This window comes from Uloborus diversus, chromosome 4, assembly GCF_026930045.1.
Source record: "Uloborus diversus isolate 005 chromosome 4, Udiv.v.3.1, whole genome shotgun sequence".
NCBI classification, from domain to species: Eukaryota; Metazoa; Arthropoda; class Arachnida; order Araneae; family Uloboridae; genus Uloborus; species Uloborus diversus.
The window spans coordinates 9,993,703-10,009,955 of NC_072734.1; the positions used below are offsets into that span (position 1 = coordinate 9,993,703).

The 16,253-nt window shown below is 34.9% G+C and overlaps 1 protein-coding gene across 1 annotated transcript in view; it reads right to left on the reverse strand.

The window, feature by feature from the left end:
- Positions 1-16,253, reverse strand: part of LOC129220508 (glutamate receptor 3-like) — a 62,909-nt gene that overhangs the window by 34,693 nt on the left and 11,963 nt on the right. The window contains exons 3-6 of the mRNA XM_054854936.1: positions 9,426-9,665; positions 8,348-8,565; positions 6,365-6,520; positions 2,850-2,999 (exon numbers count right to left, since the gene is read on the reverse strand). Of these exons, the coding sequence (XP_054710911.1) occupies positions 2,850-2,999; positions 6,365-6,520; positions 8,348-8,565; positions 9,426-9,665 (764 nt within the window). The remainder of the gene's footprint in view (positions 1-2,849; positions 3,000-6,364; positions 6,521-8,347; positions 8,566-9,425; positions 9,666-16,253) is intronic.

A 16,253-nucleotide genomic window follows, 5' to 3' on the forward strand; every position in this document is an offset into this window, starting at 1 on the left:
GATGCGTACTAAAAGCATTTCTGCCACGGCGTTGCCCGTATAAAAATTGCATATCGTTGCATGCGGCGATCGCCGTGAAGGATTTAAATCCTACCAAAACCTTAGTTGGAAAAAAAAAAACCCCTCGCATTTACTCTTGAAATGTCATACATGTGTACCAAATTTCCTTTAGCTCCTTGCATTCCGTTTTGAATTATAGTGGCCTCAAAGAATAAGTTCACATACCGATTCAACACCATCTAAAATTTATAAATAGGTCGAACGTATAAAATCAAAATTTTCACCAAATCATTACTTTTCTTAAGTATTTTTTTCTGTACACTGAAGAAAATAAATATACTATTGATTTCACCCAATTACTTTAACCAAGAACTGGCACCACTATGATACGAAATAGTAAGTTATCGCTCTTCATCTCTACCTAGTATAAAATGAAGTCGCCAAAATGCGTCTGTGTGTTTGAACTCGCAAAACTCGAGAACTACCCGGCCGATTTCGATGAAATTTTCACAGTTTGTTCCTTTAAATCCTGAGAAGGTTTGCAGACCTGTTTGAAAAAAAAATTCAATGAATAGTTTTTTTTTATTCCAATTTAGGCCCAATTTTCTCATAAATTCCCGATTATGGGGGTGAAAAATTACTTGCATATATTAATATTATATATCGTTGGAAAGAGTAGAACTTTCCGCGTTCTATGCAATTTGTTTCAATGCTCTAAATTAATTACGACAGGAGTTATTTGCATTTTAGCTCGAATTTGTTTAGGCTTAGCTCAAATTTAGGCACTACTTTCTTCATTAAATCTAACAATAAAAAGTGAAGGGATTGTCCCACAGTTTTCTTTTTTACAAAACTGAAAAGAGCGGCTTTTTTTACACCAGATCTAACTCGACCTATGGTCGAAAGTTTAACCCTCTATCTCCATTAGAAAAAAAGTTACAAGCGAATTAAATGAAGTTCAAAAACCTTTTCTCTATTCAAGTTTTTAACCATTTTATTTTGCGTTTCCACGATAACGCTTTTTGAATCCAATGTTTATTTCCATCTTTCTCATTTTCAATTCTTAAACTCATTTTACTTTGTGTTTCCATGGTTATGCTTTTTAAATCCATCTTCTCATTTAAATTTCTTAAAAGTATTTTAATATCTGTAATCATTGTTCGGAGGGGAAATTTTGCATGATGTTTTTTTTTTTTTTAATTCTTCTTTTATTTGAGCCTGATTGTTGACTATACGTCACTTGACACAATTTTTATTTTCAAAGTAGACCGGGCAAAGCCGGGCAACGCAGCTAGTCTAAAAATATAGCTAGACCACAGCAATTGAGGTGACAACAACGCATTTTATGACTGTCGCGGCTGATGTGAAATAAAAATGATTTCTATTTCACCCGCACAGCGGGGCGTATTCATCAAATTATGCAGAACCAGTGAATCGATTAAAAACCGGTGAGAAGCACGGTGTTAAGTTAAACTGAAAATTCTTTGAAGATCCAAACTAGTTTTAACCCCTTCAGTCGGAATTATGAAATACTGGACCAAAAATGTTGATATTTGGTACACAGTGTACTATGGTAAAAAGTATCTTATAGACAAAATTTTGAGTTTGTAGGAAAAAAATTAAAAGAGTTATGGCACGTCCAATATTCCGGACTTATATTTTTGAAATCAATATTTCATCTACAAAAACGATAAAATACCGAACAAACTTCATTTTAAAATGTTTGACAAACAATTATAAAGCATAATATAAGCGTTTGAAACGATTAATTGAAGATTATATATTTTTTTTAAAAAATCAGGAATAAAACCTCGCTTTTCAGATGAAAATCCATGGTTGGAAAAATGAGATACTCTCTACCTCTCAATCCTTATATGTCAGTGTTGTCAATCCCAAAACAAAAAATTATTTCACAGATTATAATCAGTAGAATGTAAAGAGTCAACTACAAAAAAAAAATCCAACTTAATTAAATCAATTATTAAATGATTAGCAGCTGTTTAAAGTGTATGTCCGGTATACCGGACACCAGGTCTGAAGGGGTTAAGGAAACACATTTTAGTAAGTTTTGAGGTTTTCAACCTAACTCCTCTTAAAGCTACATGTTACCGCCCCATAGCCGGAGCTAAGACAACATTGCACGTAAATACCGACCAGCTCATTGCGCAATCCAAAAAATACAGTTTTGCTCTTTATTTGACTTGTCAGCCTGCATTAGCCATAACAGAGCTGAAGGCAAAAAGCTTTACAAATACGCTGAATATATCTTCATACTGATATGCGAAAATAGTTTAGCTAATCGGCATTTGCTTGTTATCACTCCTCTTGTTTCCTTTCAGTCTTGTCTTTTCCCAACTCATCAACACAAATAAATTTTAGATTAAAAAAAAAATTTATTTGAATTTTGACATCTTGAATTCAAATTATGTTTTTCGCAATCACGAGTGTGTGTGTGTGTATGTAGGCGTGTGTGTTTATGTGTGTGTGGTGTACATTTGTTTGTGTGTAGGGGTATGTATATGTGTGTGTAGGCATGTGTGTTTGTGTCTGTGTGCAGGTATGAGTGTGTGTGTATGTGTTTGAGGGTGTGTTTGTGTGTGTATGTGTTTGTGTATGTGTGTGTAGGTGTATGTATTTGTGTGTGCGCGTGTGTGTGGTTGTGTGTGTATGCGTGTGTGTGTGTAGGTTATGGGCGCAACCTGGAGACGGTTTTCGCTATAGAAGCAGCATCGTGAGGAACCGGTCGACGGTGGTGCTGGTGGGAAAATAAAATGATAGCACATCAAAACAGTCATGTGAGAACAATAAGCAATCGTGATTGCTCAAAAAAAATCTGTTTATATCCTTACCTTTTTGATTAAATCGGCGTCGGGAATATGTGCTTCAGGATTGAAACAATCCTGCTTGGGAGCGTCGGGAATGTCCTTCCCTTCTCTAAGCAACTTACTGTACATGCTGTAAAGAATGCTGCTTGAATCATGATTCAAAATGACGGAATCCTACAAATGATAAATTGTAATGGAACATGGCATGATCATATTATCTAATTGGAAGAACGATACAGTGTTTGAATTCACGGGGATAGTTCGATAATTGGGAATCTGGCGATCTTTTTTCATTGGCGTCAATTTTTGGCTCCAGCGCCTGCGCAAGAGGTAATTTTCTTTACAAATCTAAACAAAAAGATCAGAAACATCTACTCACATAGGGTTACTTTAAGTCATCAGGGTAACCATAATAAAATTATTTACGTCGAAAATGAGGCGACCGCGCCAGATTCCCAATTATCGAAATATCCCCGATTCACTATACTTTTATACTTCAAAAGTACTTATTTTCGAGAGCTGAAAATTTCACAAATTATTTATGAACAGAATCAAAAAGCTCAGAAAAATATTTCTTGAGGTTTACATTTTCGCGATTACAACGGCCTCGCAAAAGTTAAAGGCTTGCAAAATAAGTGCTTTTGCAGTATCTGAGGTTTACAATACATGCTCGTCTTTGAAAAATTAATGTTTTTAAATATAAGTGAGCGTGGTTTTTGTTGTTTTTCTATAAAATTTGCTTCGGGTAAAACTTGACCACGGAGAGATGATTAATAACCTTGAAGCGGAAACATCATTTATACCATTTGTAATAGACGCCGAGAAGCATTCTCGCTGATCCTATCCCTTACAAAATAAAAACGAGCTGATGTGTGCATCAGATGACTTCCTTTTACTCCAATTTAATGTCATTTCCACATTACTGGCAATTTTAATGTGATTCAATAGTTTACTCTCTAAATATTACCAACAGTGGCCAAATTAAAACAGATTTTTTTTTAAATCGCCAAATGTGTCGCCAAGTTGACGACAAAACTTGGCGACCAAAACACTGGCAATATATCGCCAAGTGTCCACCAAATTATAACACCACTTGAGTTTACATCGAAATTAACAATGATTTCCCTCAAAAAGGGGCAAAAGAACCCTTTAGAAACACCCGTATGCAACCAAAAAGGGAGGTGCACAACTAGACTCCACTAGGAGTCTACGTACCAAATTTCAACTTTCTAGGATTTAACGTTCTTGAGTTATGCGACATACATCTGTACATCCGCACATACATACGTACATAGAGACGTCACGAGAAAATTCGTTGTAATTAACTCGAGAATCGTCATTATGGATATTTCACGTGTCTATACGTTCTTAGGCACTTATCCACGTGTGGTCGAGTCGAAAAAAAATACTCAATATTCATTCGGGGGTGAGTAAAATGCAAATTAAGATCGATTTTTGAGTGAAAATGTTTTCGCAAATACAATGCTTCCTTTTTTGTAAAAGGAAGTAAAAAACAACCAATTACAAATAATGTTTCCGCTTCAAGGTCATCCGCCATCTCTCCGTGGTCAAGTTTTATGCACCCTTTGCCTCCCCCCCCCCCCCTCCTGGAAAAATCGAAGTAACTGGTCTGTTTCAACGCAATAGGGGATTAACCTCAACACGTTGACATTGTGATGTATGAAAAAGTAGTTCTTAAAATACCTTTTTACTACTACTTAAAATATTATAAGTAACAATTTAACCACTCTCATCTAGTTCAAAGGTTGGGAATATTTTGACATCTAAAGGTCCCATTTAAATGAGGGAGTAATTAAAGAGATTGCATAGATGCATGAGTTGATGAACTTATAAGTTTCTGTAGCATTTTTTATGCAGTTGTCATAATTTTTTTCTATAATCTTACGCGCTTGTCTCCAGCCGTTGAAACGCTTTACTTTTCAGCTCATCTATATATACATATATATAAATGGAGTTTGGTAAATTTGTTCCCTAAGATCTCAGAAACTACGCGGCAGATTTGGCTGAAACTTTCACCGTTTGTTCAGTTTGGTACTGGGAAGGTTTAAAGGCCAGTTCGGAAAAAATCCGATTGATAGTTCCCTTTTTATTCCAATTTTAGTCCCAATTTTCGCATAAATGCCCCAATATGGGGGTGGAAAAAAACGTGCACATATTAACATTATATGTCCATCGAAAGCGCCAATTTTTCTGCCGAAGATAGCATCTGTTCGAAGTTTCTAAGTTGTATAAAAAACGAGTTATGAGCTTTTTTGTTCCCTGTTCGAAGGCTTTCAGCAACCCAAGTCATTATTTAGTGTGTCATCTCAACTCCCAAGAATTGTTGTATTGTTGAATATTTTTGCGTTTCGTCTGACTTTTTGAGGCTTTTCTCAAGTCAAATTTTAAAGTAACGTTTTTCCACAAGATTGGCTAAAAATAAATGGATTTGGCTGATCATTTTACTTTTAAACGGAACTTATGTAACTAATGGTTTATTATTATTATTTATGCTGATTGGACACTTGCTCACTATATCCAAATAACCAGCAGAAATATCGCCAGAATTTTTTCAGAAAGATTTCAGTAGCTGATGCATTTGGCAGTTTTTTCCACTGTCGCTGTTTTTGAGCCCAAAGACTACGTAATAATGTTTCTCAGCTTTCACCATATAAACAAAATATCGCCAATCAAAGATACTTTTAAAAAAAATACTGTGTAAAATAATTCTACAACTAAATTAGGCAAATCCATAAACCGCACAAAAACTTCCATTAATTTTTCCTTTTACACGATTTCAAACAATCGGCAAATTTTACTACTTATTTTAGAAACATTTCGGATGAAACCGTTTAGCGCCATTTTATTTTGACCAAAAATATCTCAGCATCTGGCAACAATATTTCTATAATAAAAATTAGTAAGGAGGGGGAGTATTATCGAAAGTGTCCCAAAATGATTCTCGCAAATTTGGTAAAATTTTAAACCGCACCAAGTGTTCACAAAAATTAAATTTCCCAAAATAACTAAAGCAAGTGTAAGGGGAACACGGGCGGCTACATTTTTTAAAACAGCTCGTACATCAATAGCCATACAGAGAAGGTTTTACATTTTAAAAAAAAAAAGTACTAACAGATAAATCTTTTTAAACATGTAAAGTTTAATTTCATATTTCGGAAATTCTTCAAATTTGTATATGCTTAAATGTCGTGCTTTCGTTTCAAATTGAATACTATTTTGTTCTTTGTACTTATTGCTATTTTAGTTTAATGAGTAAGGAAGAAGCTAGATTTTTAATCACGTCAAAAAGGTTTGTTTTAAATTCTTTCGCTTAAAACAGAAAACAAGGGCAAGTAACGATTGTTTCTCATAATTATTACTGACCCAGGCAACGCCGGGTATTTTTGCTAGTTCTTTATAATTGTCAACTACAAGTAGCAGTGTTAACTACAGGTGGTTTTACGTTTCACACTTATCTTTAGTTGTTGAAATGCCTACCCAGTGTCCAACTAATATTTAACAAATGAGTATTAATTTACCGGTAGTTCTTTCTCTCCGGGCTCCAGACTGGGGTGCAGATCCAGCGTCTTCCACCTACTCTCCAGAATCTTCAACAATGGCTCCATGGGATCGACGACAGAGAACTTGGTGTAACTATAGGCATTCTGGTTACTATTCCTCTGTACGATGCCAACCTAAAATGTTTAACTACGACATTACATTGATGTAAAATAAAACCAAAATTGAAATGAAATGCTATTGAAGAAATAAAGAGGGTTTTTATTTGCATTTCAAAAATATTTTTCGTAAAAGCAGGGACGTATCTAGGAGGCATTGGGGATTTTTTTTTTTTTTTTTACAAAAGCAGGCACGTATCCAGCGGATATTATTCCCTCCCTTCTTTCTTTAAAATCATATACTTTCGGACCTCCATATATCGAAGTAGCAAATTGCCGGAAAAAAATTCGATATATAGAAACTTCGGTTTAAAGAAACGATCTTATTTTATCCTAACAATCTCCTAAAACATTAAAATTAAAGCTCATCCCTATCACAATTTTCGTGTATGAAACCTAATTTCAAATTTATACGAGCATCGGATTAAATAAAAGTTAATAATTAAAAAAAATAACAGAAATTACATTTTTGCGCCTTCATACATCTTCATTCTTTGGCAATTCAACTTGATCCGCAACAATAGGGGATTTTCGTTTTGACGATGTAATCGCGAGAAAAGTAAAAAATCAATCTGCTTAACTGCAGCTAGAAAGACTAGGAATGATAATCAACAGACAAAAGGGATAACTTGAAACTGGTTTTAGTGTTACTTGTTACAACTGAAATTTGAAATGAACTTGAGGGAATTTAAGAACTCCAGAACGAAACAACGACCTATCTACACACCCTTCAACCCCAGATTCTTTATGAGTTTCGTAGCAATCTTTAGTAAACATAATTTTCTCCCCTAACCTTTTTTTTTCAAGAGACAAACAATCTAAAGTGGAAAAAAAATCTATGAATGACTCGGAAAAAATTTCGATCTGTAGAGATTTTTTCGATACATAGAAACAATTTTTCTATGTGATGAACATAGAAATTTGTTGGGATTTCGATATATAGAAAATTTCGATATGTAGAAGTTCGATATCTGGAGGTTCGACTGTAGTATCAAGAATTAGGCGCTTGTTTTAGTTACATGGAGTCCCTTTTTCAAAGCAAAAGATGTGAGCTTATGGATGGGAAAATGTCTGACAGAAGGTATTTTTATTCGTAGTTTTCAAAAAGGGCATTGTTTGCTAACCAAGAAACAAGTGTCTGCAATAATTTTTATTGCTCTCAGACATTTTACGTTGTGTTTCATTTTTTAAGAATACTCTAGCATTCTTGAAGAGAAAATTTTAGAATCTACATAATAAAAACAAATGCAAGTGTTTTTAGATTCATATTTCATTTTATCTTCTTTACTAATAATAAAGCTCAAAGTCTCTCTGTCTGTAGGATGTCTGGATCTCTTTGACGCGCATAGCGCCTAGACCGTTCGGCCGATTTTCATGAAATTTGGCACAAAGTTAGTTTGTAGCATGGGGGGTGTGCACCTCAAAGCGATTTTTCAAAAATTCGACGTGGTTCTTTTTCTATTTCAATTTTAAGAACATTTTCCGGAGCAAAATTATCATAAGATGGACGAGTGAATTACGAAATTATCATGCCGTGGAATGGAAGAGCGAATGAACATAGCCTGGCGAGAAATACGTCATCCATTATTTGTAAATATACAGGCGAACCGAATGACCTTTTAGTTTTCCACTGCGGGCAAAACCATGCGGGTACCACTAGTTTCAGAATAAATAAAATGTGTCATGATCATGTATTATTTTTATTTACATTTATTTATTAACTTTTTTTCTCATTTAGTTATTTTTCATTATGTATTCAGTTAGTTATTTCCAAAGAACATTTCTCTTTAAGGGACCTTTCTGAAGAGCTTTCCTCCTCGTTTTAAAACAACTCTTTATTTTTACCGGCTTCATCAGGATAAAATGAAACATCCTCCAGGAACTAAGCTCCATCACCAATTTATCGGCTAGATTCTCCGAGACAGCCAACAGGATTCGATCAGCATGTACAGGCAACATTCGGACGAACTGAGATGCTTGATATTCGTCGGATATCCGCCAGAAAGCCTCCACTTGGGGGACGGAGTCCATGAAACGGAATACTTTTTGAAGTTGGTCAGCACCTATAGAAAAAAACAATTAATTTGAATTTTGACCTCTTGAATTCAAATTATGTTTTTCGCAATCACGAGTGTGTGTATGTAGGCGTGTGTGTTTGTGCGGGTACAGCACGTCCACGTGTAAGTATGCATAGCATGTAAAAATGTTGCTGTGTCATTCGATTAATTAAAAACTCTTTACTTCGTCAAAAATTATTTTTTTCTCTTATTTTCAACATACATACAGTTATTAATTAATATTGTTACAAATTCTGTAAATAGTAATTATTTTTGTGATTAATTTGCCGTAATCTAGCTAAATTTGGCGTTTATTAAATTATCTTTCATCTACAATTATTGTAGTAACTTAACTTGTAAATAGTTTCTTGTCATAAATATACAGCCCCCGTACATTCGACTGAAGTATACGGTCCCCTATATTTCATTGATAAGATTCGTGAATGAATAAAAAAAAAAAAGAAAACCGAGAAGCATTTCGAATTTTCTTGTGAATCGTGTCAGCGGTACGCTGGAGGAGCATGTATTAGCTCTGTTTTGTGAAGCCTTTTGAGCTGCATTTTTGCGTATTTGGATGTAAAGACGTTGAGTTTTCGGTGTTAATTGATATTTGTTTAATTGCTGATGATTGATTTAGCAGTTGTAACTACGCTTCCTGTACATAGCTGTAAATAAATCTATTTTCTCAAGAACTGTGTCGTCATTTCAAGAAAGTTTGAAGTTGCTACGAACGCATAACAATATAGATCCTTTTTCCGGAAAAAATCCAATTATCCGATTATTCAAAAAACCGAATGGGATCCGGTCGCAATTGATTCGAATAATTGTAGTTTTACTGTAAATAAATTCAAACAACAGGTACGTACCATTGTCCTTATCATACAGAAACACGAAGGAATCCCACTTGTACTGCGTGAGTAATTCTGCTGTTGCTTGACTAATGTCCGGCAACACGTTCACTTGGTACTTCCCGAGATATTTCCTTACATCCATGGAAGTTATGATTGGCAGTGATAGATGGTCCGAATACGTTGATAACAGGGGGTTGAGGCAAGGAGGTCCATGGACCACCAAGGCGTTTGGGCCTTCTTTGACTAGTTCACAAACTGTAGAGACAGACGACAGTTCAGAAAATAAATAAATAAATAAATAAAAATTAATCACTTGAATTCAAATTTATTTTTTTCTCAATCACGAATTGCGATAGTGCCCTACTCGTTAGGTTTCTTGTTCCTACAAATGAAATGAAATGGAAATGGCCGAGAAATGTGCACCCGTCATATTTTTGCTGGTGATTTTCTAGAATTGGTAATACGAGGCATATCTATTTTTAAAAAAAACGTGATTAGAATGCAGTAATAAAGAGAAAGATTTTATGGCCGATAACCAAGTACACTTATCATAAATATTATATTTACGGTGTATAACGTTTTGTATTTTTATTTCTTATCAATCTTAAATGATGGGAATTAGTAATCTGGAAATTTTGTATCAGATGAAGTTTTGCTTTTTCAGTTCATATATCGGTATTTTTTCCTGAGAAAACGTAATTTTACACAAAAAACACGTTTATTAATGTAAAGTCTGCTTAAGTTTAGCCCCGAAAAAAAATATGAATAAAATTAAACCTCAAACGATTTGTAAGTTAGACCACGAAGATATCGCTCTCAAAGGTTTCGTTCGACGAACCTCACCGGTCGACCGGTGAGTAATCGGTTACTAACCGCAGCGTTCTATCATCCTTCGGTTACCCTCACCGGTTACCATTTTAAGCTGTTGATTGGTTGATTGAAGCACGTGATCTAAATAGACATGTGGGTGATTCTCCAAAAATCTGACAGTTTCAAGTCACAATTTTTTTCAATTAAAAGTAATGAAAAAAAATTTTTGAAAAAAATTATACTTACTCTTTGTTAGGAACTTATTAAGAGGAAAATAGAGGGAACTCACTTTTAACTATGCTACACCCTCAAAACAGGGGGTCACATTTTCATACAGCAAGAGACTGAGAGGCAGCACCAGGAGAGTTACAAAATGAATTTCTTCATGGGTTATTTAAAATGTAACTATAGTAATAAAGGAATTCGCAACTCCAACGAACTATAGGGGGCACTGAAGTCACTGTCTAATGGCGGACTTAAAAACTAAAACAAACGCACATGGTAACGAAGAAAATGCTAAAAGTGTTGTAATTTTTGTTCGTACGTATGATTTTTTCGCTTTATTCTTTTGAAATTAATTTTCAAAGTCTTGTGGATATTCTGGCCCACGTAGAAAGAAATGAGAATTCAAGAAGCATTACTAAACGTCAAAGATTAATGCAAACTGCGTAGTTCGTAGTTCTAAGCAGCTATTTCCACGATGTTGAATTCGATATTTATCAATTCTTGATAAAACTAAATAATAATTGTGACCTGACAAGAATAACAATTAATGCTAGAAAATTCAATATGACATTACAAATTGTTATCGAAAGAAGGTGATACTTTTTCGCCTTGCTTGGGTAGCGCTTATTGTTTTCCATTTGTAGCTGAGTTATTTCTCTCGAATTCCCGAATCGGTTAATTTAAAAATTTTCTGTTTCGATTTTTCTAATTTCTGAGTTACGATTTAATTGTGTCATGTTATGCAAATCATCAACAAAATTCTCACGGATATATGGTTCTAGTTTTCTTTTCAGTTGATTGACCATTATTTCTTTTCACTTATCGAATTCTGTAATCTTACTACCATTTTATTCCACTCATGATAAAAATTAAAAATGGTTTAGCTAAAAACGCGAAATCTCGCCAAGGCTACTTTGCTCGCACTATACTAAAACTATAACCCTAAACAAATTTGGCGAAACCTTTCAGCTGAGAATAAAAGGAATAAAGTAAATTCTTTCTCGGTTATTCATTTTGTTCTACGATAATATATTCAAGAAAATATTTTGCATACTGTCCATTCCAACTAAATGCTGCTGTAAAATATGGTAAGTTTAATTAATTTAAGATTAAAAAAAAACCCATATTCTTACAAATTCATACAAAACAATAAAAATTTTTACCTTGTATAACGTTATCCAAGTTTGTTAATCCAGAATTTTCGCTTTCACCAATTATTAAGGAAATAATGAAAACTAACATTATTTTGAGAAGCTCGAGAATACTACTAAGGGACGAATTAATTTCTGTAGCTGAAAGCAAACTAAGACACATCGATTGCGTTAATAAATACTCAGAACAAACTGCCTGTGTTTACTTCAACAGACACAGGTGTAACGCAACGTGGTAATGTTTTAGTTTCATTTGCAGTTTTGTAAATCACCGCAAGGTAGCGTATTCGAGAGCTGGAGTTCCGAATAACTGAAGCCTAAATCAAAAAGTATTGCTATTAAATGACAAAACAAAATTTATGTAAAACCTCCCTTAACAGACACCCCCAATTTCTTCGAGTACAAGTCCCATATTAGTCGGTGGAGTTTGTGCAAAAACATTTCACTTCCGGATACCAGTATGAAATTTTGTACAGCACTTATTTTCATATAAGAGAGCAAAAAAAAACGCCGGGAGGCAATTGATTGGAGGTCAAAACTCCCTCTGGTGACGTCATCAAAATGGCCGTCATGTATCGGTTAGTACGTTGGTTTAACTGCTTAGAGCTACATAATAGGTCATAATTTTGTAAAATTCAAATACATTATCTGAAAGCCATTTAAAAAAGCTCTTTAATAGAGCTTAGTTTTATTTTCTACTAGTGGTACCCGCACGGCTTTGCTTGCAGTAAAAAAATTAAAAGGTCATTTGATTCACCTGTATATTTACACACAATGGATGATGAATTTTTCGCCAATTTGCTATGTTAATTTGCTCAGTCATTTTATGGTACCTTCCTTCCTTCCTTCCTCAGTTGCAAGACAGCCCTGGGTGGGCCCTGGTCTTCTCAACATTTTTTTTTTTTTTTTTTTTTTGTGTTACGGTTCCACGTTATGATAATTTGGTAATTTACTCGTCCACGTTATGATAATTTGCTCGGTAAAATGTTCTTAAAATTGAAATAGAAAAAGAACAAAATTGAATTTTCGAAAAATCGCTTCGAGGTGCACATCCCCATGCTACAAACTAATTCTGTGCCAAATTTCGTGAAAATAGGCCGAATGGTTTAGGTGCTATGCGCGTCACAGAGAGACATCCGGACAGACATCCTTACAGATATCCCGACAAACTTTGAGCTTTATTATTAGTAAAGAAGACAAATAGTTTAATAATTATTACAATATCAACGTGAAAACTGATAGGAAAACAATGACTTTCTTGTATTCGCCGAAATTGGAGTAAAATTTTTTCTGTTATACCTTTATTATAAAAGAACCTTTCCAGTTTCATTAAATTTAAATTTGTACTTCATGTGTTAACACCTTTTGTCAGTATTTTACCTGTATACTGAATGAAAGGGAGGTTAAAATAGAAATAATCAAAGTCACCGCCCCAAATGGATCGAGGACTTAACTATTAATAATGCTAGCGTATAATAAAACAATTTTGTTAAACATGCTTACATTCAGTGGCGTAGCTAGACCCGACTTTCGGGGGGGGGGGGGTTACTTCTTATATATATATATATATATATATATATATATATATATAATCGCTTGGAATTTTTCCCTTTTCTTCTTTTTTTTTCTTTCTCTTCTCTCTTCTTTTTCTCTTTTTTTTGAGACTAACTTTTCGGGGGGGGGGGGTTTGTCCCCAAACCCCCCCCCCCCCCTTAGCTACGCCCCTGCTTACATTTTAAACATTTAAGAGAAATAGATGAAAATTACACGTTTTAATACAAAGAAAAAGTACCTGTTATAGCGAAAACTGTAATAAGTTTTTTTAAGGAGCGTTTTACGTATTACACTGACCCTCACAACTACAAAGAAGGGTACAATTCAGACCTGATCAGACGCATGGACAGCGTGTAGACATCTTTTTGTACTTGCATGATATAAGTTCCTGTAATTTCTCAATTGTTATTTCGGGGTGTGCATACTAAAGAGATTTCAACTCTTCACCAATTTCTTTTCCGTCCCCACTGACATGGATCCAAGAGTTGAAAATTTTGCTGAAGACATTTTGTCCATAGTGAACACTGCAACATTGCTCTCTTTAGGTGATGCAGAAGAACGTTGCTATATGGTGGAATACATTCAACTGGTCTGTTTTGCTGGGTGAAGAAAATTCTCCTAGCCGCATTTACGGTTTCCACTGAGCTTGATGAATGATACGTCAGGTCGAGAAAGCGTTGAATAAGTAGGAAATGCTTATTGTCTTCATTGATGCTTTCGGGTACTTTAGTATAGTAAAAAAAACTTTCTAACATAACATTCTAACTTAAACATCTCTAAACGCCATCCACATTTTCCATGCAGTTCTTAGTTTTACCAATGCTGGCAAAACTAGACACCGGATCAACTCCTATAAAGGCATGGAAAAAAGGCAGAAGATCTGGTAAACCTTGTGGAAATTTACGGTGCAAAACGTGGATGGAAAGATACCGCAGATATTCTCCACTTCCATACTCCACCCATAGCTCTTGCAGTTTTGGAACTCGGAATATAGCAATCACTACATCGTCACTGTCAACAGTTTTCACGGTGATCATTGCATGACCCGAGTATTCTATTGCATGCTGCATATAAAGCAATAGCATCGCATCGGCTTCTTCGTGGGACACAGGAGACATGGTTTCAAAATTGTTCTTGACTGAAGCAATTTCTGTCTTTGTAGGTGCATACAACCTGCTTCCCATCTGATAGATCCATTTTCACGAGATTTTCTGCCAAAATTTCGAAAAGCTCCTCTTTATTTTTATCTTTCGCAGGAAATTTAGTAAATGACTTTGGTATCAAAACATTGGATTTTATACATATTTTTGGTCCAGATCCTCTCGATTGTCTCGTGTCGCTTTTCAAACTTTCTTTTGAATACGGATCAAAAACTAAATCTACCCTATGAACGCTTTTAAATCTCATTAATATGTACGGCTTCACAATCTGATCGCAGTATTGTTGGACAATTCGAGTAGACTGAGGAAAAGCATGTGAATCAGTGCAGCCCCATCAATGAACAATTTGGTTCCGGAATAGCCGTCAAAACCAGTCCAGTAGATTGGACGATACAAGAAACTACGTCGGACTTTTTTCTTGATTTCCTAAATTTGTCAAAGTTGGATATAGAAGGTGGACACTGGCTTCTTTCAAGGGAAAAAAATCTTTTACATCCATTTGAGTTGCTTGGCCGGCAACATATAGCTTAGCAAAAAGAGTGCTGCCTTCCTCAAATCAACAATATTTTGCTTGTCTTTGGACTGAACAGAAATATTTTCTGCTCATCAAGAGGAGATTGTTTCTTTTAATAACATCATGTATGGATAATTTTCTTAACACTAAGCGATCTTCTACAAATGTATTGAATTGGCTTGAGCTGACATCATAGAAATGGCACTTTCTTCCGAGAGAATAATTTTGTTGCTGTTTACTGCAGTTAAATCGTCATCTTCGAAAGATTCCCGTGTTCTTCAATTGTTTCAACTAGGCTGGAAACACGAGTTTCATATCGAATACAAAAGCTTTTAGCATCTTCATGTATCTAGTATCTAGCTTTTCAGTAGTGACGTCAGACTTCAGACTCTGATTTTCTTCAAACTTCCCAATCATGCGCGCAACTTCCGGTCCAGCAACGATCCATTGTATTAATGAAGCCTCATATGACTTAAACGGGATAGATTAGTTGATGATTTTTAAATTAACTTGTTGTTTTGCTCATGCAAATGGTCGTGTGCCATCCTGGAAAATTTCCTCTCAGCTTTGGAGCCAGATATATTTAACCCTTGAATTTACTGGAAAATAGCTAGATGCATCTCTGGTAACTGCTTCCAATTGAACAGAAATACTGAAGGCCATCGGGCATAGTTTGTATGATCAAGAGCAAACATCGATAGACATATGTTCTCAAGAATGACAGTAAAACCTGAGAAATTTTCTTGACGAATAGTGCGCACCAGATTTAAAAGTATACATTCTAGCTCCATGCTGATCTTCCAGTACTTAAACTGAGGCGATTCTTCTGATCTTCGCTTAACCCACTCTGTAAATGTTTCGTCTATATATTTTCGATTTTGATACGCTTTCTCTAACAGAACTTGGAGAGTAGTTACTGCGAAATCGTGATGGTATCGACTTCCCTTCACATGCGAAACTTTCAGTGCTCCTTCTGCTCTTCCTGATGTTGTTACATGAGTTTCTACTAAGAGTTCAGTTCATCCACTTCCTTCAAGCCATGTGCCTATTGCAGATGAAACAGTCATTTCTATGTGGAGACCACCTAACATAAACAACTTTTTATTTTCGCCATACTCATTCGGCATAGCCCAATGAATGGATTTTAGCAGGGCACGTAGATGGGACCTAGATTACAAACACTTAATTCATTAAATGTTTTACTTTTTCAAAATCACATTAAAGAAATGATTGCAAGCTATGTTAGTATTTTGATGTTACATGGAACAAATGAAGGAGAAAAAATTATTCCAAAAAATATTGCGAGTTTTTATTACGTTTTGCTTATTGAAAATGACGTAAAGGAATGAATACAAGCTATATATGATAATTTTAATGCTAGCTGGAACGAACAATCGAAGTTATCGATTTCAAACCGTAATAGAATTAT